Here is a 24,285-nt window from a genome sequence, read left to right on the forward strand (position 1 = left end):
CAAGGGTCGAATTGTCTAGGAGTCTGTTTGTCGTCGGAAAGTGGTCCAAATCTTATGAAGGGCCAATGTTTTGTATACGCATTTGAGCTTGAATTAACTTCCATGGCTCGTGGACACGGTGACTTTACTAAAAAAAATTTGTAACCTCTTAGAAACCTAGCCGTTTCTGAGTATTAGGGTTCTTTAGCAATGGCCTCCTGGAACCTTGCAATACCAGGGTCACAACGGAGCTGGTTGAATTCCCGCGGGAGCTCCAAGGATTTTGAGAAGGCAAGGATGCTTCACGATCGCGCCATCCAGAGCGGGGTTTGCTCCAAATCTCTACGTTCTTGCAACTTGGTTGGCAGCCTTATTGAGGCGAGGAGGGTGTTTGACAGGATGCGATGAAACAATGTAGTGTGGGTCCACGCTGAGAATGGCGAACAATCTCGTGCTCTGGAAGCCTTCTCATGGATGGACAGCCACCTCGATCAAGGCTTGCTCGGCTCTAGTTGTCGGTGGGAAGATGATCATGGAGCAGGGCATGAGAATCCACTCTGGAGCTAATCTTAACTATCTCGAGGCCTGGACGGTGCTCTTTCAGGGCTTTGCTTGCAGCCGAGAGGTGCATGAGGCGTGGATTTATCCAGATCCCTCACTCGAGTTTAAGAATCCCTTCGCGCTCTCTGGATTCCGTGTATAAGTTAAGTACATGGTCTGATAGTAAAATACTGCGAACCTGGTTGCTGGGGAATTGGTTATCAGGTAAGTGTGGAGGTGGACTGGAAGTAGAAGACCCGGGTTCGAGGAAGAGTCCAATCAACAAGGACTTTACTAAAAAAGGTTTTTCGCAATAAATACCACTATTTCTTGTTTGCCGATAAAGAATATACTAGAAAAGGTTTAAGGAAGTTTATAAATTATAAACATGTTTATAAATTATAAATACAAGATTAATCTAAATGAATAACAACCGTTAGATGGTAGAATATCCTAGAATATCCAAGTATATTCTAGGTATATCCACTACCATCCCAGTCCCCCTATAGGTTTGCTTAAGCAAACCAAAAAGTTTTTTCGCAATAAAACTATATGTAGCAACGCTTGGTTTGCTTAATACTAGTGTTATTATGACATATTAATCCAATTGATCAAATAAAGTTTATAATTATAAGCATGTTTGTAATTTATATATACAAGATTAATTTTATTGCATATCAAGATGGTAGAATAAAAAAGAATATACTAGAAAAGGTTTAAGGAAGTTTATAAATTATAAACATGTTTATAAATTATAAATACAAGATTAATCTAAATGAATAACAACCGTTAGATGGTAGAATATCCTAGAATATCCAAGTATATTCTAGGTATATCCACTACCATCCCAGTCCCCCTATAGGTTTGCTTAAGCAAACTAAAAAGTTTTTTTGCAATAAATACCACTATTTCTTGTTCGCCGGTTCACTAAAAAGCCCTAGACCATTTGGTTGAGGTGTCAAGCTTACAAATCAGAAGTCCAAGGTACGAATCGTGTAGGAATCGACCTTGGAAATCTAGCAACAAGTTCATGCTCCCTGCAAGGACGAATTGAGGAGAGCCGCCAAGTTGGAGGATGTTGTCCACGCCTAGCGAGTGATTTCTTATTGACATTGTACAAAAAAAATTGCGAGAGAGTCGACTCCCCTCTTTGTAGACTCAACTTAAGTTAGCTACTACTAGACAAAGCTCTTTCCTCGACGTGTTGCGAGCAGCTCCAGCAGATCGGGACGGGATCCACATATCCCAGCTCCACAACGGGGGCGCTCTCACCACATCTCTGGCACGAAAACTTGCCACAGTTTCGGCAGTAGCGCTTGAGCTGCGCTACGTCCAAGACATCCTGGCACCACGGGCATGTCTCGGGCTGCACACAAGAAAAAGAGCTGGAGCTTGAGAAACCTGGAAAGAATCAGCATATTGATATGAAAGCTTTACCTGGACACTGGAGCCATCGAGAGTTGAGAGCACCCAGGAGGTGACGTGCCCGCCGGCGTCGCCGCTGTAGAGCTGCTTGAGGTCGGGCGAGAGATGCAAGGCCGTCACTGGCTGCGTGTGAGACTTGAGCACCTTGTGGAGTACGAGGTGATACTCGGGTGTTCCACCCGTGAAGCACACATTCCTGGGAGGTGGTACTCCTCTCGACCGCCGGGAAGGCCCTTGTGCAAAGCTCGCGTAGTCGATCCTCCACAGCTTGATGGCACCGTTCTGGTGGCCGGTCACGTACCACCCGGTTTCCATCCAGTCGGACAGCACCGGGCTTGTGATGGAAACGATGGCCTCGGAAGCGAGGCGAGAGACGTTGAGAGCTGCTAGGCAGTCGCCATTGACACTCCACACCACCAGCATCGTCCCTGCTGCTGTGACAATCTCCCCGGTCATCTCGTTTGTATGAACCGCTGACGCTGGTGCTGGAAGCTGTGGGAGCTGCCTCACGAACTCTAGGGTGCTGAGATCCCAGAAGATGACTGTGCAGTCGCTGGAGCCGGTCACCACCAGGTTGTAAGGTTGGCAGACGGACAGGCAAGTGACACTGTCGCTGTGAGCACAGAGAGCTCTCTGGAGGTGAAGCCTGCGTTGGTTACGAACACCATCCTTTCGGAGACGCCACACGGAAGCGACGCCATCTTCTCCTCCTGTCACGAGAGTGCGTCCGTCCCTGCTGAAGCCGGCGCACACAATGGTGCCGTCGTGAAGTCCCTCGTGAGTTGACAGGAGCCTGTCCTGGTCGTATGAAACAAAGCGCAAGCTGTTGTCCGGGAAGCCCCACGCGATATACTTGCTGTATGATCGCGGCTTGAGCAACCTGTTGTGACCAACCGAGAAGACTTTGTCGTGAGACACAACGATCTGGGCGATGGAGGTTGTTGCGTTGCGGATCTCCTGCGGGGCCAGAAGTTGAGAGCTTCGCAGAACGTGGCCAAACGGAACTTTCTGCTGGCACTTTCTGCCCGGATGAGGCTTGAGGAAGAGTTGACGGGGTGTTTGTCCGAAATGGTTGATCTGAGCCAGTGTCGAAGCCTTCAGGGCCGGATCCCGGACTGAGTCTATATCTACAGCTCCCTCGTACGTCAGGTAGTAAAACACGTTGGTGGCGTCCACAGCAGCCTGCATTTCGAGAAATCAGCCGCATAAACAAAGACTCGTAACTCTCATACCTGTCCTCTTTGCCGATATCCAAAAATGAGATCTATCCAATGATGTAAGTTCTCTGAAACGTACTGAGATTCCAGAGCCTCACGATGCTTGCGAATAAACTCGCGTGCACTTCCTTTGGCCCAGGGTGGAAGGACAACGTCGTCAACCTGCTCAATTGCTTATTAGAAATGTCAGAAGGTGCAAGAGAAACGCGTACTTTTTCTCCAGACTGTTTGGTGCCTAGATCCAGGTCGAACTTATTCTCCAAAAACTCAGGCAAGTAGAAAAACTCCGGGACCAACTCTTTCACATCCGCCGTGTTTCCTTGGCTGGCACTCAGCCAAGTATCGCGAATGTTTGTAAAGAGTCGATCTGCGTGGTCGAACTGACCACCTTGGAGCTTGAGGTTCTCTTGGCTGAACGGAGGCAAACGGATTAGATAAAACAAAACAGTACCAGCGCTTGAGTAGTGAGAACCATAGTGAAACTTCGGTATTTCCGGATCATCCCAATTATCGTACCTGATCGAAAGAAAATTCGTAAGCACAAATGCAATGAGTATAGTACACAATGTACCTCTTTCGGAACACATCCTCACGTTCCAGAGATAGTGCTCCCATTGGCTTGTCAAGACGACGATAAACAGTCGGATTAGAGAGGTTCAGCTCCTCGCTTTCATAGTCAGCAAGCACCCATGGAAAGACTGGATACTGCGTGAGATCGTTGTAACCCCGACCAGCTAGCGTATTCAAGTGCATGAGGTACTGAAAGTTGCTTATCTCGCCATTCTGCCAGCGTTTGCTAAAGGACTTGGCCATTGTCTTGAAAAGCCGACCTCCTTCATTGCTGTCTAGCTTGGACACTCCAGAGATTGCCGTTTCAAGCCTGTTTGTCACAATGACAAAAGCAATTAGCTAGCGAAAGGAGGAGTCAAAACTCATGTACCTGCTGCTACGAGGTAAGTTGATGGACAAAAGGTTCTTAAACACCTCATCTCGCTCTTCCTTGTGGAACACCAAGAGATCATTGCAGCCATCCATGCTGAACAGCTCGATAGCAACGGGTCGTAGCTGATACCAACGCTTGAGAAGCTCGTGCACACTGTCGAGTTTCCACATCCGCCACGAGTGTGGCATTTGTCGTCCCGACGAGAGTTTTTCCTTCCCCCAAGCACCTCCACTGCAAGCCCAAGCCTTCCCTCCCGGCCATGTGTTCTCGGTGTCCGACCAAGTCGCGGTCTGCGTAGACTCGAAGACGACCGAGATGCTTGTCTTCACTCCCAGTGCTTGATCGATTACCGAAAGCTCGCCCTCACCACCTTTCTCACATATCCGGCCGGCACTGTCGATGAAGTAGTTCTCGATGATGTACAAACACCTCTCCCCAATGAGAAAGATTCCATCATGCTTATCCAGCCCCGCAACACGCTCGCAGTTGTAACGGAACCTGATCTTCTCGCCACGCTCCAGGTAGGGAGCTATCAAATACTCTCCGTCGTCCTGGAAGTCTTGGTCGTCTGCGTCGTCCAGCTGAAAGTCGCCGGCTTTAGTTGGCGAAGAGCCCGGAGCAGTCCCATGAGCGTCCGACTTACTTCTCTGGATTGATTCCGGGCTCTTCCCGCTGTCGTTGATGGCGCTTCTGCTGCGTTCGATGGTCCCGTCACCTCTGGTCGACAAGGAATTTGCATCGTCTTCCCGTCCTTTGGACTCGGTGTCCTCTTCGTCAAAGGACTCGAGGTAGTCCTTGGCAGCATTCTTCTTAGGACTGTCGATGCCCAAGGAAAAGATGTGGAAGAAGGAGTCGTAGTCCGGATTCTCTATGTCCACAGCGAACCCGGCCTGACCATTGGGAAGTACTTCCGCTTCAGCTTCTTCAGGTGGGTGAGCAGCAATGTCAATCTTCGGCTTGCAACGTACGAGCTTCTTCCGCATGCGATACGGGCCCTCGGTAGAGCAGAGTTGCCACTCGTTGTCACTCTCAGCTACAGGCTTGACAACGGGCCACAGCCCGCGCTCGTGCATGAGCTGTTGGATATGATCCTGCCACTCATTCTCGGCGTGTATCACCCAACCGTATTTCACCTGTCTCATCAACCGGAGCTCCGCCGATAGAGAGTCTCTCACCATGTCGAGAGCAACTCTGCGCTCCAGCATCTGTTCCCAGTGGCGGCCGTCCGCCTTGCTAGCGTCTTTCATCCTCCTCCCCATCTCTCTCTTCCGCCTCACCTCGAAGTTTTTGAGACGTGAAGAGTTGAATCGAGCCGCGCCACCTATAAACTGCATCCATGCAAGCGAGGCACGTTGCTCCAGCACCCGTCCAATGGCATCGTGAGCGTCATCAAACCACGTATAGAAGCCGATCGAGTTGGATGCCAGGAGCTTGTCGAAACCTCCGTGGAAAACGTCCAGCGCCTCGCCAGAAGCGTGCCTGAGCACGAGAATGTCCTCCAGTGCCTCTTTGCGGTAGTGTAGCAAGACTTTGCATGCATCCACGGCGAGAGTCCGAACAGCCTGCCGTGGATCTTGAAGCAGAGGCACGATGTTGACGAGGAGGCATTGCAGGAACTCCGAGTCGACGTTGCCGGGACACAAGACCAGCTTCTTGTGGGATATAAGGAGCTGCAGGACCAAAGTGATGTCCAGTCCTCCTTTCGCTAGCAGGCCAGTGTTACTCGACGTTAGTTCCTCGTTTGTGGTGGGCGACGGGAGAAAGCAGAACAGAAGCATCCGGTTGGTGTTACGTAGCAGGGACTGGACGAAAGGCTCGAGCTGCTTGAAGCCACCACGAGCAAGAGATAACAAGCTCCTGCCGGTTGTCATTGCTTCCTCCACCCGGCCGTGCTTGTTGGCCAGCTGCAGCATCGATAGCAAGAACTCGAGCACCTTCAACACCCCTGCCGAATCCGAAAATGCTCCCATGTAGACACGATCCACCACGAGCGAGCTGAATGCATCCAGATTTGATGACCAGCGAGCTCTGTCCAGCTTCTTGTGTGCTTCCTCGTCATCACGTTGGAGACGACGTTCGAGGAAGTTCATGACCCGGTAGAGGCAGAGTCCTTGAAACACCACAGCGATATCGCCACCAATATGAAGAGGCACAGCTTCCAGAGTTGCTTCCACCAGTGGCGTGGCTTTCAGCTGATCAGCTAGAGCGTCGGCTAGCACCTCAGCCACAAGGTCCAAGACGGCTGTAGCACCGGAGGAGCAAGGTCCACCCCCGGAACCGGCAGATTCCAGCTGCAACAGGAGCTTCTTGGTGATCGGAAAAGCTTGCTTGTCGTCCTGAATCGATGATCGATCCGAGTCACTGGCAGGACCATGTGTTGAAGCGCTTACAATGGACGTCGTTCTCGATGGTATGCTGCTGGCAGAGCGGGAAGGAGCGGGAGTGTCGCTAGGAAACGTGCTTTTCACCCACGACGCCAAATTGTTGCCAGGCGTTCGCGATGGCAAAGGAGTTCCAGCCTCGTTTCTCGAGTTGTCTGACGTTGTCGGAGACAGTGGAAGCGTCACGAATGCGGAAGTTGACGACTCGGTGAAAGCGTTGGAGAATGACGAAGAACGCTGAGAGTGAGTGTCGTCGCCGTTGGTGGTGTTTTCCGCGTACGTGGATGGAAAGACGAAGAAATTGTCTATAGACTCGTCAGCTTGGAACGGCCTCATTATGTCGATTGGAGAAGACTTGGTTGGAACAGCCAAGAGCTCTACTTCCTGAGCTGCTGGTTCCTCTGCGTCGGCCTTGGCTCCAACTTTCTGGTTAATAACTTGGAAGTCGTCCGAGAACTTATAGCTCGACTGGTTGTTTGCCTCGGCAGAGATTCCTTGGGCAGCCTCGATAGCTGCCGCAGACCTGCAGAAACAACAATAAACGATTGCAAGTCCTCAAAGCAATCGTACCTCGCACAGGAAAAATAAAGTTCCACGCTTCCTTCGAGAAAATCGAGACGCCTGCAAGCTGTCGAGAAAGGACGATGCATTTTGGCCAGATCCACCATAAACCTCAACAGCGAAGTCACGAGAGATGGCGCTGCAGCCTCGCCACCCATGAGCCGTGCAGCATATGTCTTGTGCAGGAGAGCTTCACTCTGAAGATCACCTCCAATATCCTTGAATCCATTCGCAAAGCCAGCTGCCAGAGACTCCGGAAACTGCGAAAAATCTCCTGTCTGCTGCACTATTTGTGACTGAAGGCTCATCTTGTCAAACGCTGCCTTGAACATGAGTAGAATGGAGTCGAGGAATTCCGTGAAGAGAATTTCTCCCTCGATAGCTTCCCCGGGCATCAAGGCGTGAAAGTCCAGCAGCCGGACCTCCGGTTGACGAGGATAAACTGGTTTCCCGAACATGAGGCAGAAGAGGATGTAGTATATCTCCGGGGCATCGTAGAAGCTGGAAAGTACGTGGGAAATGGCTTGATATCCGCCACTGGCACGGAACTTTGTGGAGAAAGTTGGCGACGAAGATATGCAAACTCCAAGCAGGGTCATTATCCACCGCATTGTGGTCGGGTGTGCCGCCTCGTCCAGCACAAAAGTTATGATTCTCGAAGAGACTGTCTTGTGCCAGGTCTCCAAGACGTCTTCGGCATTGATAGTCATCTGCAGGTCGATCAGCATTTCCAGAAGAACGTTTCTAACGATGACCTGCAGCCCCATGGCCTCCCGAGATATCGGAGAGTCGCGAACAACCTCTGGCGGATTGAAGCTCATGACGACGAAGTCGGCCACGTACTTGAGCTCCGAAGGCAGAAAACCATCTTCGAGGAGAATGCCGAGTAGCACAACCAGCTTCTCTATCACAGGCACCTCTATATCTCCTCGTTGCAACGTAACCAGGAGATGTTGGACGATATTCAGCCGACGTAGAGTTGCCAGGTTGTGATTCCTGTACCGATGCACTGCCACCAGCCTTTCTATGAACCCGAGCAGCGAAAGCTGAATCGGAACGGAAGCCCTGCTCCAGAGGGTCCAGTCCATGAGGACATGCTCCATCATATCCGGATTTGATAGCACCACGCAGTTGAGAGATTCTTCGGGTGTTGCAGCACTTCCAAACTCTGACATGCCGTTTGCAATATCTTCAGGGCCAATATCTGTTGCATCGAACACCGAGCCGCCTGAAGACACTTGGTCGTCAGCAGGAGGACCATTGACGTTGTTGTTGTTGTTCGCACCATGCATGTCAATCAGAGGGTGCTGTCCAGACGAGGCAGTGTTGGTCGCAAAATGAGAACTTTGCGGTGGCGCATAAAAAGAGGCTTCGCACGCAGCAATCTGGAATAGAAGCTCCAGATCCTGTACCTCAAACAGACGGATCCTCCTGTGCAGAAACAGCACCAGTAAGTGGTATCCTCGGCACGCGAGCATGTCGTAAGTGTTCCTAGGATTGTAATATAGCACGCGGACCAAAAGTGATAAAGCCAAGTGCAGCATCTCGCCAGTTTCTGCAGCCTCGACTAAAGCAAGCACGACAGCCATGCCCCCAACCTTTCTCATACTGTCCCCAAAGCTGCAGGGATTTAGTATCTCAACATCCCCGACCAACCGGCCGATTCGAGGAAGGCCTGTAAAGAGATGTCTGCATTAACGATAGCTTTCGCAGAATATAAAAATACTCACCTCCAAGCGGAGAAGCTGCGGCTGACAGCGGCTCCACCAAGTTCACAATAGATTGTTGGCCGGCAGTTTGCGTTTGTCCGGGAGTTCCATCAAAAGAGAATATAAGTTTCTTGTTGGAAAGTTGGATCCAGAACGAGACAAGTCTTTCGAGCTCCCAGACAGCCCCGCTTCCGTCAATTCTATACTTGGCAGCATCACCACCTTTTTGCACGTTTACACCAGCTGAAGCAGTTTCCAGCCCCTCTAACACCGCTAGATTTCCTCCCCCGCAAGCTTCATACGGCACAAATCTCAAGAGGTCGGTATCCTGAAAGAGGCCTCGGTATCCTCTCCCCAGTGCATAAACCAGACAGACGGCTTGCGAAGGTAAAACTTCTTCGAACAGATAGCAACCAGTCATCTGCCATGTTGACGAAGAAACGTCTGAAAGCTGTGGAGGAATCCCGATAACTGCTTGAATAGTCTTTCCAAACGAGGAAGGCGAGTAGCCAAGCTTTCCTGTATGCCTCAGGTTTCCGTTTACGTAGAGGCTCGCCACACTCGACTGGAAGAGACCGGCGAGTGCATTCGGTTTGTTATGCACAATGACTATATGGTACCACAGGCCTTCTTCCAGTCGGACACCTTTGAAAGCTAAGAGAGAACTAGGACCAGTTGCCAGAGTTAAGAGCCCCGAATCATTCAAGTAAAGCTCCGCTAATACTGTCCCCTTCTCCTCCACAGACTCCACCATGAAGATACGAAGAGCAGGTCGACTTCTTCCACCCTTGGTTTTTCCCTCTATCCCAGTGAATCGAAGCCAGCACATAAATGAGTAGCCTGCTGCTGGTGGCCATGACCTGTCCCCTAGAGAAATTCGGACGGAGGCATGTCCATTTCGTCGTGAGGAGAAGTCCATGAAGCGTGCAGCAGGAGAGATTTCGGCCGAGCTCTCCTCACTGTGAACCACCCCTTCTAACGCTTCAATGTACCTTTGTGCAACTTGACCGTAAGTATAATCTCTGCACTGCCACATATATCGCAGCAAAGCCCGTAGCTCAAACGAAGAGATTCTGTAAAAAGAATAGAAAGACAAGAAAGAAACACGTTAAAAAAAAAGTAGAAAATCCCAAGGCTCTGGCTTTCTTACCTATAGGAACCGAGAAGCTTCACTATCTGCATGCCGTGCATCCATATCGCAGGCGAATAGCTTGCACTCGGCGTGAGAATCTCCAGTACCATTTTCAGACAACCTGGGAACTTTAATGAGAAAGAAGTCCAGCACCAGTGATATTTCGCATACCTGCTAAAGTGAGACGATCTTTATTCACTAGACTTCCTTCGGATAATGCCTCGACCGACGTGACCACCTTGAGCTGCGCCTTGGGAGAGAAGTCGTCGAAAAGTTGAAGCGCTACTTGAACGAGCCCGGCATTGAAGAGCTCACGTCGCTCGTCAACCGAGATAAACTCGTTGTCCCACGTCCCAGCACGAAAGCTGTCAACATTTCTTGCGGGGGATTGAACTTTCTCGAGGCAGATGTCGAAAAATAAGTCCAGAATAAGGTCCTCGTAATCGCCACAAATGAGTCCCGTCTTAAGTAAAGCAGCGCTGAAGGCATGACTGAGCACGCAGTCGTTCAGTCTTATCCGATTTACCGAGTGGCCTGCTACTCCCACAGTCACCACATGCAGCAAAGCATTGACAATCTCCATCCTCTGCCTTGGTTCCGCACCGGAAAAGTCTTCCAAACTTTCGAGGACAGTGTGCATGAGAGTGAATCCCTTCCCCTCACCGAAAACGTCCTTTGCCGCCGGATTCGAGCAGAGTATTCGAAAGACAGCCCAAAGGATATCCGTCTTGGCCTTGAAACTGATACCTTGTCCCTGGCCGGCTCTAGTGGTGCCGAGTAGAGCCTTCAATTCTTCAGGATGCGACTGCATTAAAAGTGTAAGTTCCTTAACGATTGTATAAAAGAACAAACCTGAACTGTGTCCTCAGAAATAAGACAGCTTAATACTCGCAGCACGTAAGTTCTGTGGATATCTGATAGGAGTAACGGTTGAAGCGCGTCGAAACCATGCGCTTTTCGGAAGGCAGTTTGGTTGGCTTCGTTCCTCTTCAGCAGTGACAGTAGACAATCCCAGCCTTGAGCCAAGCTCACTTTATCTTCAAATATATGCACTGCTTGACCATCTTTCTTTTGCGATATCTTAGCAGCCGTCTTCAAGTCCTCAACAAGGAGATCGAGCACGCCGACTTCGCGAAGCACTTTCTTGTACTGAGGATCAAACGAGAGAATTTTCACGAGGAAAGAAAGTACGCTGCTTCTCAGTGACTGCGACAAGGATTGTTGCAGCAGGCAACACAGGGAAAGGAGCTCCTGCTCCGGGACCTGATTCACAACCGTCACGACATGCTCCAGCACTTTCAAAAGCTGTCCCTGAAGAACACGCGGTAGAGCTGGCATGTTGAGAATAAAAAGTGACAGAGTCCTGAGCTCTTGAACAACCAGATAGTTATCCATGTGACTTGCAAGTAGCCTCAGCAGCCTGTCAAGAACTTCCACCTGCGAATTCAGATTCCCAGACTTGAGAAAGATATCCTGTAGCACTTGAACCGCAAACAGATCCCGCACTTTCCCATCTGTCAGAGATTCGTTTGACTTGAATCTGGTTCCATCAAAAATCGGGAAGCACCTGCTTTGGATAGCCACCGCTTTTGCCTTGTTGTAGTTTAAATCCCCGGGCTCACTTTCTTCGACTGGTCCAACTTGAGCGAGGTCTATAAGAGTGTCGAGCAAAGCCAAGAAGGACGTCGACAAGTCTGCTTGCCCGCTGCTCGTTTCTTCCCCAGAGTCTTGCAGACTTAACAGCCTGCCAAGGCTTGAAGATGCACTGGCATCCGCTGTTGCAGGACTAGCAAGAGACAGCCCGAACTGCACCAGCAACTGATAACCATGAGCATTTTGCAAGTCCTCCCTGAGGTTGATCCCACCAGCACCTGTTGGATAAGATTAATTGACGTACATTCACCAAGGACGCAAAAGCTAGCCATACCTGGTCGACAAGAAACCTCGACGCAGGTAAGCAGAAGCGACACAACTCCCACAGTGAGTGTTCCGTCACCGCTCTCACACGTAAACTCTTTCACTGGCCGTAACAGCATTTTGACCTGGTCGGCAATGACAAGTCGTTAGAATGCATTCAAGACATGTACAAACTTACAAGTTGATGCCGGTGAATATAGTGAGCGCAGCTTCCGTCATCACTCGAAAGAACATTTCCAAGGATCTGCGTCAATTCTAGCAAGTTTACATGGAAGAGGTCGCGATTGTTATGCAGAAAGTGTCAAACCTGAAGCACGTGGCGGTGAAGTTGTGCTAGATGTACAGACGAAGGCCGTTGAATGACCATCGCAAAGAGCATTTGCAAAGAATCATCGTCTGCTAGACTCTGCGCGGCTCCAAGGTGACTCCCCAGCGCCTTCAAGATATGGACAACTTCTCCTTCGACCTGCAGCACAGATTCAGTGAGGAAAGTTGAGATACCCAAAGCATTACCTGGAGCTTTTGTCTTTTCCCATCGTCACTCAGAGCGTCTACAAAATCGTCAGTCAAATCGAGGAAACTGTACAAGACGTGCACGAGGCACGAAAGAAGGCCCGCATCGAGGAGCGGCTGTACGTCAAGTGGCTGCCACGAGAACAAATTTCATGCATTCACGACAGCGTAAAAGATGAGAAACTTACGGGGGAGACAAGGCTTTCGAGGACGTAGAGCATGTTTGCTGTTTCTTCCTTCACACGGGAGAAGATTTCCGTTAGAAAAAAAATGCTACACTTCAACCTTTCGAACTTTCGATTGGTGAAACAGTAGGAGGTACCTGCTTTCCTTGAATGAGAGATTTGGCGAGTGTATCTTGGCTAGTGGATGACTTTATCTTATCAACGTCAGCGATGAAAGCTCTAGCAACCACAAAGGCGAATTGCCTTGTGTCGACTAGCCTGCAATCCCAAGAAAAAGAAGAGAGCATTTTTTTCTTAAACGATCAGACCAAATCCAAGCAGTAAATACGTACGAGGTGGCAAGCTGCGCAGGATTTTGGTGACGCCGGGAGAGCTTACAGAAAACACTTAGCGCCATCTCCAAGGCTTCTTGCTTCTCCTGCACTCTCACGACATTTTTTAAAAGCTTGTTCCTCACGAGTGAGACGAGACACACTCACCTTGTCCGAGTGTCCACATCGAAACTCCTCCCAGAATCTCTTGAAGTCCTGCTCCGATTCATAGCTACGAAGAACAAACAAAAAGAAGAAGAGGAAATGATAGTGAGAGCCGACTGTTCACGCGAATTCAAAGAAGAAAAGAGGACAACTCACTGTTGCTTGGAATTGGCATCGCCATCGAGATTGGCGGCGGCGCTCCTGCGGCCGGATTGCGAGCCAGGCGAATCCCTCGACGAGAAGTTAACTTTGTTGAGGAGCGAAGTCCATTTCATTGTTGGGGCCTTGTTCTTGGACGAGAATGTGACACCATCGCCAACAATATCATGTAAAGCGCATCCCTGGATCGAGAAATTCCCGCTGCCGGGCCTTAGATCCTACATTCCAGGCCGAGCCGCCGTGGCGAGATCATCGCCCCACGCCCTACAGCGCTCCTAATCTCCCGAGAGCTCACCCGGCGCGCGCCGCTGCTAAACCCCAGATTTCTCCTGCTAGCTAAGAAACCGGCGAGATCTTGGAATCCGGGAGCTGCTCCAAATCTGTGGCGCGGCGCGCGTCCCTCGGATCTTCGCTGCGACGGCCCCGCCCGCGGCCAAATACCATCGCCTTCTTCTTTCTCGCTCTTGGGAAAGAAGAGAAAACAATACAAATGAGAACAAGCATAGAATACACAAAATAACGCGGATCCAATTAACGTTGACAACCGGGGGTTAAGTATTTTAACGGAGCTACGGCTCCTGGGAGATGCGCGGGATATTCCACGTAGTTCGACAAAAGTGCTGTTGGAAGGAAGCGTCAGGAATTTCTTTTGGGAGGAAAGAATTCTGGGGAAGTGGCCACCATGACTGACTGGACGCTCAAACAAGTCCATCCGTTCGCCCATTCGTTCGCATGGATGAATGAGTGAGGGCACGATCAATCACTAAAAATGTTTGTCACGCTCACCCGCCGACGTCGATCGTGGATCGAATCACACAAGATCAGCCATTTGTGGGTGGAATAATCCATACTTCTTGTTGTTTCAGATCACTCACTACCATAAACAAGAGCTTTTCCTTGATGCTTGCTATAGCTGAAGTTATTCTAATCGAGACTGCTACTATTCATCCGCTGCTCTCCATGAGGTGTTCTTGTTGGACTCCTCCATGGTTTCCAGGATCCGGGACTTCTTCGTCAGCAACACTGGACGTGGCGGCGGTGGTGGCGGTGCTGCTCTCCTCCGCCTCCACAGTTTGCGAGGTGGTCTCCAACTCCTCCACCACCTCGTCCTCTTCACTCACTTGTTGCTCGCTCACAGTCTCATCAACCTGGGAAGCAGGAAGAGGAGGCGGCGCTGCTTGGACTGGGAGGAGCTGAGGATACTGGCGCGGCGGTGGCGGCGGTGGCGGTGGTGGGAACTGAAAGTGTGGAGGTTGCTGCTGAAACTGGACATGGTGAGGAGGAGGAGGAGGATGTCCAAATCCGGGAGGTGGCGGTGGTGGCGGCGGCGGGGAGAAGAATGGAGGAGGATAGAATGCTCCGGGAGCCTGTTGTAACTGGTAGTGCTGTACTGGACGAGTATAGTCGAAGCTCCCATCCGGCCGAGCAGCCATGGTCATCTTTGCATCGCCAGCCAAAGGTGGCCGAGATCCAAAGCTCAAGGCATGAGAAGGCGGCGGCGGTGGTGGGAGAGCCCAAGGCGATGGCGGAGGCGGTCCTCTTTTCTTCATGGCTTCCCGCATCTCCAAGTAGACGGCGTCCATTTGCTGGCAGTCTCCAAGCTGGCTGAGGCTCTCAATCACGAGCTTGTAAGTCGGGATGGCGATGGCGAGCTCCGACGCTTTCATCGCCCTGTGGATCTGCGAGACATCCTCGGCCAGCCCCCGCTTGTGGCACGCATCCACCAAGCTCGCAAAGTGGTACGAAGCCTCTTGCTTTTGCTGTGGAGAAGGCGACGAGTGGTGCCTCTCGTGGCCCCCCGAGGACCTCGCCACCATAGCTCGCCTCATCTCCGCGTACACGGCATCCATTCGCTCGATGTCGTTGTGCTGGCTGTAGATGCCGAAGAGAGCCATGTAGGCCGGGAGTCCAACGACGACCTCCGCTGCTTTCATGGCTTTGATGAGCGTGTCCATCTCGTGGAGCAAACCTCGCTTGTGGAACGAGGCGATGAGAGCGTCACAGATGGTGGAAGCCTCCGCGGGATGCTGCGGTGAAGGCGGTGGTGGTGGTGGTGCTCGATTCATGGAAACGCTCTCCTACAAGTAGAGAAGCTTTTGTGAGATCTTGGAAAGAATCTATCTTGGAATAGCTGGAGTACCTGGTGCTGCGGAGGAGCGATCGATGCGTAGTGAGGAGGCGGCGCCAATCCACTTCCGCGATCACCGAGCTCGATGCTTCCGGGCCAGGGAATACTCGGCCTAGGAGGAGGCGGCGGCGGCGGTGCTCCAAATCCAAGCGGAGGAGGTCGATGAGTTGGCGGCGGCGGTGGCGGTGGTGGCGGAGGAGGAGGCGCAGCATAGCCGATGCTAGGCGAGGGCCGCGTCGCGCTACTCGTGGTGTTTGAATCCACATTGTCCCAGGGAGAGGGAGCGTACCTTAGCCATGGCTGCGAGGAGCAAAACCTACACCATCCCAGGGGCAGCGATGGCGCGAGCTTCCTCCCAAGAGCTTGCGCGCCCAAGAGCTGCCTCATCCCTCGCCAAATTGTCTCGCGACCTAAAACCCATCTTCTCTAGGACTTCATTCTCTTTGTATCGATCGTGATTCGTGAATGAGTGGAATCCAATGCGCTGTGCCTCTCTCAGGCACAAGGCAGCCAAGAACACGAGAACGCTCTGCCATGACGCCGCCGCTATCGCCACCGATGCGAGCTACTGGGCTCCGCTCATCCAGTCGTGCTGCACTGCGCGGGATTTGCCCCGGGCCAGGCACATCCACGCGCAGATCATGCTCTCGGATCTCAAGAACAACCGGATGCTGGCCAATCTCCTGGTGGAGATGTACGGCAAGTGCGGCTGGATGGCGGCGGCCAGGGCCGTGTTTCGCTGCATCAAGAACCCCAACGTTTACTCGTGGAACATTCTCATCTCCGCGCTCGCGCTCAACCGGGAGGTCGCCGAGGCAGCCTTGATGTTCCACCAGATGCCCTCGAGGAACAATGTCTCGTGGAACGCCTTGCTTGCAGCATATGCCGCAAGCGGGAATTTGCAAGATGCCCGAGTTGCCTTTCTCAAGCAGCCATGGCGTGACGTCTTGACATGGACGACGCTTCTCACAGTCTTGTGCCAGTGCGGCTACCTTTCCGAGGCTCATTTCTTGTTCGAGAAGATGCCGGAGAGGAACGTCGTAACTTGGAACGCGATCGTCGCAGCATATTCCCAGAACGGGCATGTTGATGAGGCAGAGCTCTTGTTCCATCGGATGCCGCAGCACGACACCAGGTCGTGGAACTCTCTTCTGATCGCTCATGGTGAATCTGGCCGCATCCACCAAGCCCGGAACATCTTCTCCCGAGTCCAGCAGCCGGATCACGTCTCCTGGACGTCGATGATCGAGGCTTACGTCGCAAACGCGTACCTCGAGGAGGCCAAGGCGCTGTTCGACAGAATGCCGGAGCAGGACGTGGTTTCATGCACAGCGCTCATCACTTCCTTCGCGCAGAGAGGCTATCCTCACCAGTGCAAGCTTCTGTTTGATGGAATGCCCTTCCGGGATGCCGTGTCCTGGACAGCGCTCATGTCCGGCTATGCACAGAACGGCCTCATGGAAGACGCGCAGGAGGTAAACTCGCGAAATCCACAACACAGCATGATCGGTTGCAACGCAATGGTGGCGGGTTTCAGCCAGCGAGGAGACTTGGCGCAAGCAAAAGCAGTTTTTGATGCAATGCCCGAGAGAGGAACCGTGTCCTGGAACGCTCTCATGGTTTCGTATACAATGACAAGCGCAAACAACCAGCACTACCGCGATCGAATGGAACAAGCGCTTGCAATCTTTGGCTTGATGCCGGAGCAGGATATGGTGGCGTGGACCGCGATCCTTGCAGCGTATGCTCAATCCGGGCATGTCGATCAAGCGAAGTTTTTCTTCCAGAGAATGCCCGCGCAGGATCTCACGGCGTGGAATGTGATAATCGCGGCTTATGCTCACAACAGCAGTGGCTATGGAGCCCAAGTTTTCCGAGAGATGAGCCTGGCAGGAGTGAGACCTAACGAGACCACTTTCGTCGTCACGCTCACGGGTCTCAGCCACGCTGGTCTGCTCAAACACGGCCGGGAGTGCTTCCTCTCCATGACTGAAAACTTCCAAGTTGCTCCCACCGAGTTCCACTACGCCTGCATCATCGATCTCCTGGGCCGAGCCAAGCTGCTCCAGGAAGCCGAGGAGCTCATCGACAACATGCCTTACAAGCCCGACTGTGTCGTGTGGACGATCTTGCTGGCAGCCTGTCGGATCCACGGGGACTCCAAGCTCGGGGCCCGAGCCGCACGGAACGTTCTCAAGTCGGACACGGTGAGCTCCTCGACTTATGTGCTGCTGTCCAATACTTACAAAGGTATCACCGGACACGGACATGGCTCCGAGTGGCAGCCGCTTGGAGCATCACAGGCTGCTGCCGCTTGCCTTGCCTAGGCCCGGAATGTGGAGGCTGCTCCAAACTTTCGCTTCGTCTCGTCATCATCGGAACCGCTACTGTCGTCTTGAGGAGCCACCGGCTTGTGACGAAGGCCGTGCTCCACCCCATGCCTGGTGAAGGAGATTACGTGCTGGTACTCGTCCTTGGCCTCGGCAATGCAGCCTTCCTTTGCCAGCATCACGGCCTGGCCGTGGTGCGAGATTTCAATCTCCGTGGGGTTTCCGTGGTGGGATTCCGGCAGGGGTTGTTTCCACGGCTCGCCATCCATTCGCATGTAAGTGTGGCTGCTCGTGGAGCCAGCCTGAAAGACTATCTTCACCCGGTTGGCCTGTGGGACACGCAAAGGTGGTGAGACGAAGGAGATCAATATAAATACCTGTGCGAGACGTGTCCCGTGCCCGTGTGGAAACAGAAGGAAGAGGCCATGCCAGGCGTCCCTGAATCCCACAATCTCTAGCAGGCCATCGTCGACCCTTGGAACTGTCAGACCCCGCTCGTGGGATAACTTGTCGTCCGGATTTCCCCAGGGATCCAAGCCTCCAGAAAAGCTCGGCAAGTTCAGCAGCACAAGCGCTCGTATGCTGTCATGAAATGCGGTAGCATTAGCCTCGAGAATTTTGAAGTTCCAGCGTTTCAAACCTTGACGAGATCTTTAACTCCGTCCACTTTCCTTTATCGAGCACGTATACAGTTGCAAGGTCGTTAATGTTCCTGCAAAAAGCCAACCATTGATTGGTTCAGCGACTAGGAAAAAATGTATCAACTACGAACTTTGATGAAGCACGGCGCCTACAAGAAGGGCAGAACCAGCCTTGCGTACAGCCAAGTTTTGCATACGTGCACTGCAAAAATCGTGTTAACTACTTAAAAGCTTACATTAGAGGACACTTACTTGATTTCGCATCTGGTTACTGAACTTTTCAGGGTGCTTCTGCCTCTGCTCATGAAATTCGTAAGAAACCTGTGCATCCATTCCTGCAAAGAAAAAGTAAAAATGATTATAAGCACTGGAGCGGTACTGCACCTCACCTATGCTGAAATAATTCCAGAATCCTCCTCGATAGATCTGCAGCTTTTCCTGCGACCATGCACAACTCAGCTCATAAGTGCCTCTCTCACAAAATTCGTTTTCTTACGCGGCTCTCTTCACTTTTCTTGAAGACGTGTAACGAATGTGGAGCCTCGAGACCAAGATCAGTTGTTCCCTCCATTTTCATCGCTAGATGCCAGCTGCAGAGACAAGAAAACCAGCATTGTAAGTTGAGTATGCAACAAAAGCATAGCCAGTCACTGAGACATCCCAACACTATTCGCTTCAAGGAGGTAAAATTTACCGAAATGCGCGTTTTTTCTCTGTTTTTCCAGACAATTACTTCCAGGCACTTTTTTTTACCTGTCGACTTGCAAAGGATGGGCGTCCATGACATCTGCTAGAAACCGTTTGACAGACTCGGCATCTGTTCCAGGATTCTTCTTTCCCTGCTCGCACAAGAAAAAGAACCAGTTTTCATTGGAAAAGAACATCCAAAACACGTACCCATCCGAAAGAAAACGGGAGATTGTTGCCGGTTCCAAGAGGAATAGTTGCAATAGGAATTGGCTTCTCGAGCCTCAAGTCTCCCATAATTCCAAGTAACCAGCCGGCGGTACCATCGCCTCCAGCAACCTGTAGGTACATCAAATCAAATTCTCCACGAGAGGGCAGTAGCCGAGACTCACCACAAGCCGCAACCGCTCGCGAATTTCTCCGGCAACTTCATCTCCTGCCTCTGTTAAATCTTTCAAGCGCTTGAGTATCCGATCTAGAACCTTGTCCGGAGCTTCCTCGCTCAGATCAAACAACTGAAGAAGAGAAGCAAGATTTTAGAGAAGAAACCAAGTGGTCCTGAACTTAAGGTACCTGGCGTGAATCCAGGAGCGTCTTGCAAGTCTGGAGGAGAACTTTGCCAAGCTGCCCACCACTTTTGGTGTTGATAAAGACGAGCACCGGACACTTTGGAATGTGGAAGCCATCTGAAGCCGAATGCCCCCTCCCATCTCCCGTCCACACAAACTCGGGAATCTTTAAGTCCTCCAGATCCAGCGACTCACTGTTTTGCCTTCTCTTGTCGAGGTGCTTCTTCATCTTGATCTTGATCACACCCCGTCTGATCTGAAAATTCTGCTGCCTGCCAACCGTGTCCAACAAAGAGTTGGAGATGAGATAAAGCCGGACAGGACCGACTTCTTCTTCTCGTCACCGAAGCGTGATATCAGGAAAAACCTGCCCTCGTTCCTACCTATAGCCTAAAACGCGGAGCTCTTTTTTTCAGCTGCGAAGGCCAAGTCCCTTCCTGGTCTTCCCAACGAACAAGTCCCGGCTCTTGACAAGGCCAGGGATCCAGCCAACAAAAGTTCCAAAGGGAAGTTGAGCTACTCCTGCGTGACGCCCCAGAGAAACCAGTCCCATTGCCCGTTCCAGCGGACAGTAGCACCTTAAGTCGCCGCAATCAGCGTCATTGGTCAGCTTTCGGATGTTTGCGGCGACGACCTTGGCGTGCTTCTCGGCGAGAAATCCTTGCTTAATCTCCTGTAAAGATGTTTAGAGTAGAAGAAGAGATGCTAGATATAGGTTCCTACCTTCAGGTCGGTGATGTCTCCACACGCAAACACGTTCCGCGTTCCACTCACGAGTAGCGCCGAGTCGACCCGTAACCTTCCATTGCCGTCGAGGGAGTCCTCCAGGAAGGTGCCCTTGAGCCAGGAGCTGCTGGGCCTGGAACCCGTGCACACAAAGTGTGTGTCCGCTGGGATTTGCTTCCCGGACTCTGTGGTAAAGATTGGTGGCGAGGCCGAGCTTGTGATTCGCTCCTTCAGAAGAACCCGGACAGACTTGGACGTCAACCAGTTGAGAGCCTTGGTGGAAGCCGAGGGGCCGAGGAACTCGATGAGCCGAGGACCGCCTTGTACCAAAGATACGCTTTTCTCGGGAAAGTCCGTGACAATCTCTCCAGCAAGTTCCACGCCGACGGGACCTCCACCAACGACGAGAATCGAACTTGCTCCCTTCAGCCTCTCATGGTCTGTTGTTCATGGAACCAAAACGTGAGTGAGAAAACAAAACGAGGAAAAAGGCTTTGAAGTTACAAACCAGCCAAGATTTCTTGAATGCGGTCTCGTCTAGTGGGTGCACCCTTGGCATGCGATCCGGTGCTGATGACCAAAAAGTCGTAAGGGAGTTTTCGGCCGGTGCTAGTCGAGACCTGAGCAGGAGAACTGCTCACACTCACGGCCGCGCTTTGGACGAGCTCCACTTGCGTCAGAAACTCCGAGTATGGAACGATGGATCGCTCCGCGAATGAAGGCTCGACTGTGTTTCGGAGAGCACCGTAAGGTATCTCCAAGTAATCCTTCCTGCCAATATCATCACATCACTTTGTCAAGACAAACAAGAGAAGAAAACGAGAGACTTACGGATCGATCAGCGAAACCGAGGCCTCCGATTCAAGAGCTTTTGCCACATGCACCCCGGCAATGCCACCTCCCACCACCACAACACGCTGCTTCCTCCTCTTGTCCATTTCTACAGTATCTATCTAGGATCAAAAAATTTCTCCCTGTCTACGTTTCGAATCTTCGATCAACACGTAACTAGCTAGCTGAAATTCTAGCTAGCTAGCTGCCTCTCTACCTCTTTGCAAGCATCCTTCAGCGTGGCGACCAGATCCTGGAGCTCCTCAACCCCACACACGAAGTGAATCGCAATTGGAGGCTGCGATCCAGATGCAGCTTCCAGGCTCACATTGTAGAACACGTCCTTGGCGGCGCTACCATTGCTCCGCTCCACACACAAATCGCGCCCCCATTCCACTCCCACAATCCTTGGAACGCCCCCGTCCATTCCCAAGAACCCTAAAAGTAGATCAATGGCAAAATGGAGTTCTTTTATTGGTCATGGACAACGTTCCTCGTATTTAAAAAAGTATCGATGGAGGAGTGAGAAGCTTAGAAGTGGATGGACTTGTCATAGGTGGCCATGGCGGCCTCCTTGACGGCCTCGCTCAGCGTCGGGTGCCCGTGACACGTCCTGGCGATGTCCTCGCTCGACGCACCATACTCGAGCGCAAGGCACGCCTCGTGGATCATCTCGCCGGCGTTGGACGCCATGATGTGGATGCCCAAGATCTTGTCACTCTCCTTCTCCGCGATGATCTTGACGATCCCCTCGGCGTCGTCGATCGTCCTGGCCCGGCTGTTGGCCATCATCGGGAACTTGCCAACGCTGTACGCGATCCCCAGCGCCTTGACTTGCTCCTCCGTCTTGCCCACCGATGCCACCTCGGGGTGCGTGTACACGATGCCCGGCACCGTGTCGTAGTTGACGTGCCCGGCCTTGCCGGCGATGAGCTCCACGCACGCCACCCCGTCCTCCTCGGCCTTGTGCGCCAGCATCGGCCCCCGGATCACGTCCCCGATGGCGTAGACGCTGGGGACGCTCGTCCGGAAGTGGTCGTCCACCTCCACCCGGCCCATCTTGTCGAGCTTGATCCCCACCTCCTCCAGTCCCAGGCCCTTGGTGTATGGCGACCGCCCCGCGGCGACGAGCACCACGTCCGCCTCCAGGCTCGACGGCGAGCCGCCGGACGCCGCTTCCAGGGAGAGCTTGAGCCCGGAGCCCGACTCCTCCACCTTGACAACCTTGGTCTTCATCACGAACTTCATCTTCTGCTTCTCCAGCGAGCGCTGGAACGTCTTGCGGACCTCGGCATCCATGGACGGGACGATCACGTCCCCGAACTCCACCACCGTCACCTCGGAGCCCAGCCGCCCCCACACGGATCCCATCTCCAGGCCAATGTAGCCCGCGCCGATCACCACCATCTTATCGGGCACCTCCGCTAGCGCCAGCGCCCCCGTGGACGACACCACCTTCTTCTCGTCGATGGTGATGCCGGGGAGGCCCTTGACGTCGGATCCGGTGGCGATGATGATGTGCTTCCCCTTGACGCTCTGCGAGCCGCCGGAGTCGACTAGCTCCACCGCGACCTCGTTGGGGGAGACGATCTTGCCGCTGCCCTTGACGTACGTCACCTTGTTCTTCTTGAACAGGCCCTCGATTCCCTTGGTCAGCCCCGACACAGCCTGCTCCTTCTGCGCCATCATCGCGGCAACGTCGATGTCCACGCCGGACACCTTGACGCCGTGCTTGGAGAAGGTGTGCTTGGCCTCGTGGAACATATGCGACGAGTGGAGCAATGCCTGTGGTGTTCATCCATCCATGGGTTGAGCAATCACACAAGAAATGCCAAGAATCGAGTGAGCAGCACTTACTTTGGAAGGAATGCATCCAACGTTGAGGCAAGTGCCGCCCAGGGAGCCTCTCTTCTCGATGCACGTCGTCTTGAATCCCAGCTGCGCCGCCTTGATTGCCGCAACGTAGCCGCCAGGCCCGCCGCCAATGACAACCACATCGTTGTCCTCCCCGGATGCAAACCCCCTCACGCCGCCCAAGCGCCCAATTCCGCCATACCCGCCATTCCGGATGCTGCTACTCCTGTAGAGCAGCCGACCCAATCCGGCGGCGGCGCACCTTGCCCTGCCTCCCGCCATCGCCGCCTGGATTGCGATCCACACAAAATGCGATCACTCCACCTTCTCTCTCTCACCCACACCACCACATGATGGGTGCCTTTGGTCTTGACCTAGCTCCTTGCCTCCGACCTAATTAATCTCGACCGTTGGATTATTTTGGTGCCGGGCGACCAGATTAATCGCCCATGTCTCTCGCATTTACCCGGTCTGGGCAAAGTCAAACTGTCCGACGTGTAAAACGGGGGTGTAAAGGCACGGCTCCTCATTGGTCAAGCGGCCCCCCGGCCAGATAGCTAGGGCAGCGTTGTGCGTGGTGAATGGCAAGCAAGCGCATCCAGAAGGAGCTGCTGGATTTGCAGCGCGACCCGCCCACGTCATGCAGCGCCGGCCCCGTTGGTGAGGATCTCTTCCGCTGGCAGGCCACAATCATGGGTCCGCCCGACAGCCCTTACACCGGCGGCGTCTTCTTCGTCATGATCCACTTCCCCCCCGACTATCCATTCAAGCCGCCCAAGGTCAACTTCCAGACCAAGGTAACTCTCTCACTCTTCGGTGCTACCGAGCGTAACGCAACGTTCACGCAGGTTTACCATCCAAACATCAACTCCAATGGGAGCATCTGCCTCGACATCTTGAAGGAGCAATGGAGCCCGGCTCTCACCATCTCCAAGGTTTTGCTCTCCATTTGCTCGCTCCTCACCGATCCAAATCCCGACGATCCTCTGGTGCCCGAGATCGCCCACATGTACAAGAACCAGAGAAGCCGGTATGAGGAGACTGCCAGGGCGTGGACGCAAAAGTATGGCATGAATTGAAAGCGAGCAAGAGCAAGCAAGCCGGATCGGGCATCTACACTACCACCACCACCACCACCACCATCCCCCATCTTGGTCAGTTCTTCTCGGTTCTTATTTATGCGATCTCATTCGTGTTCCAGGGTTCCTTTCGCTTCCTTCCCTCTCCATTCTCAAGTGAGTGAGTTACACTGACCCGATCTAGTGAAATCAAAACCCATCTTTGTCTATAAACTTCACATCTATCCTGAGAAAACAACAAGCGAAAAGCTTGTAGTCTCCCGAATTTCGAGTGGCAAGAAGAAACTTTGGCTTTTGGTAGAT

General features: G+C 52.5%; 7 protein-coding genes across 8 annotated transcripts; 2 read left to right on the forward strand and 5 right to left on the reverse strand.

The window, feature by feature from the left end:
• Positions 1–1,569: 1,569 nt before the first annotated feature.
• LOC9640990 (protein SPIRRIG) lies at positions 1,570–13,610 on the reverse strand. The gene is made up of 20 exons (XM_024667101.1): positions 13,135–13,610; positions 12,982–13,045; positions 12,835–12,920; positions 12,640–12,760; positions 12,506–12,553; positions 12,318–12,449; positions 12,112–12,270; positions 11,983–12,048; positions 11,815–11,929; positions 10,740–11,758; positions 10,059–10,692; positions 9,906–10,008; positions 8,777–9,828; positions 7,056–8,721; positions 4,102–7,008; positions 3,733–4,041; positions 3,374–3,677; positions 3,177–3,323; positions 1,957–3,126; positions 1,570–1,885 (listed from the first exon to the last, which is right to left on the reverse strand). The coding sequence occupies exons 1-20, from the start codon at positions 13,251–13,253 to the stop codon at positions 1,688–1,690; spliced, it is 10,419 nt and encodes a 3,472-aa protein (XP_024522869.1). The 5' UTR covers positions 13,254–13,610; the 3' UTR covers positions 1,570–1,687.
• Positions 13,611–13,965: 355 nt separating this feature from the next.
• On the reverse strand, positions 13,966–15,703 carry LOC9640991 (ATP-dependent helicase brm). The gene is made up of 2 exons (XM_002993386.2): positions 15,278–15,703; positions 13,966–15,215 (listed from the first exon to the last, which is right to left on the reverse strand). Exons 1-2 carry the CDS (start codon positions 15,650–15,652, stop codon positions 14,082–14,084), a joined length of 1,509 nt encoding a protein of 502 aa, XP_002993432.1. The 5' UTR covers positions 15,653–15,703; the 3' UTR covers positions 13,966–14,081.
• A 41-nt stretch (positions 15,704–15,744) lies between these two features.
• LOC112343513 (pentatricopeptide repeat-containing protein At4g02750-like) lies at positions 15,745–17,476 on the forward strand. The gene is made up of 2 exons (XM_024667124.1): positions 15,745–17,268; positions 17,405–17,476. Exons 1-2 carry the CDS (start codon positions 15,745–15,747, stop codon positions 17,474–17,476), a joined length of 1,596 nt encoding a protein of 531 aa, XP_024522892.1.
• On the reverse strand, positions 16,867–19,780 carry LOC9640992 (diacylglycerol kinase 6). The gene is made up of 11 exons (XM_024667108.1): positions 19,497–19,780; positions 19,316–19,438; positions 19,134–19,262; positions 18,990–19,075; positions 18,733–18,826; positions 18,626–18,674; positions 18,489–18,571; positions 18,368–18,438; positions 18,236–18,307; positions 17,973–18,177; positions 16,867–17,924 (listed from the first exon to the last, which is right to left on the reverse strand). Exons 1-11 carry the CDS (start codon positions 19,719–19,721, stop codon positions 17,589–17,591), a joined length of 1,473 nt encoding a protein of 490 aa, XP_024522876.1. The 5' UTR covers positions 19,722–19,780; the 3' UTR covers positions 16,867–17,588.
• A 98-nt stretch (positions 19,781–19,878) lies between these two features.
• On the reverse strand, positions 19,879–21,177 carry LOC9640993 (apoptosis-inducing factor 2). The gene is made up of 4 exons (XM_002993388.2): positions 21,050–21,177; positions 20,727–20,989; positions 20,216–20,658; positions 19,879–20,165 (listed from the first exon to the last, which is right to left on the reverse strand). The coding sequence occupies exons 1-4, from the start codon at positions 21,154–21,156 to the stop codon at positions 19,905–19,907; spliced, it is 1,074 nt and encodes a 357-aa protein (XP_002993434.1). The 5' UTR covers positions 21,157–21,177; the 3' UTR covers positions 19,879–19,904.
• A 323-nt stretch (positions 21,178–21,500) lies between these two features.
• Positions 21,501–23,293, reverse strand: LOC9640994 (dihydrolipoyl dehydrogenase, mitochondrial). Its single transcript, XM_002993389.2, has 2 exons — positions 22,907–23,293; positions 21,501–22,834 (listed from the first exon to the last, which is right to left on the reverse strand). The coding sequence occupies exons 1-2, from the start codon at positions 23,183–23,185 to the stop codon at positions 21,581–21,583; spliced, it is 1,533 nt and encodes a 510-aa protein (XP_002993435.1). The 5' UTR covers positions 23,186–23,293; the 3' UTR covers positions 21,501–21,580.
• A 143-nt stretch (positions 23,294–23,436) lies between these two features.
• Positions 23,437–24,247, forward strand: LOC9640995 (ubiquitin-conjugating enzyme E2 11). 2 transcript variants are annotated; one of them, XR_002991308.1, is made up of 3 exons: positions 23,437–23,700; positions 23,752–24,057; positions 24,105–24,247. XR_002991308.1 is itself a non-coding variant. In XM_024667110.1 (2 exons), the coding sequence occupies exons 1-2, from the start codon at positions 23,485–23,487 to the stop codon at positions 23,980–23,982; spliced, it is 447 nt and encodes a 148-aa protein (XP_024522878.1). In that variant the 5' UTR covers positions 23,437–23,484; the 3' UTR covers positions 23,983–24,247. The 2 variants fall into 2 exon arrangements, 1 of the variants encoding a protein (XP_024522878.1); XM_024667110.1 differs by having other exon boundaries at positions 23,752–24,247.
• The last annotated feature ends 38 nt before the right edge of the window (positions 24,248–24,285 follow it).

This window comes from Selaginella moellendorffii, unplaced genomic scaffold (genome assembly GCF_000143415.4).
Source record: "Selaginella moellendorffii unplaced genomic scaffold, v1.0 SELMOscaffold_155, whole genome shotgun sequence".
NCBI classification, from domain to species: Eukaryota; Viridiplantae; Streptophyta; class Lycopodiopsida; order Selaginellales; family Selaginellaceae; genus Selaginella; species Selaginella moellendorffii.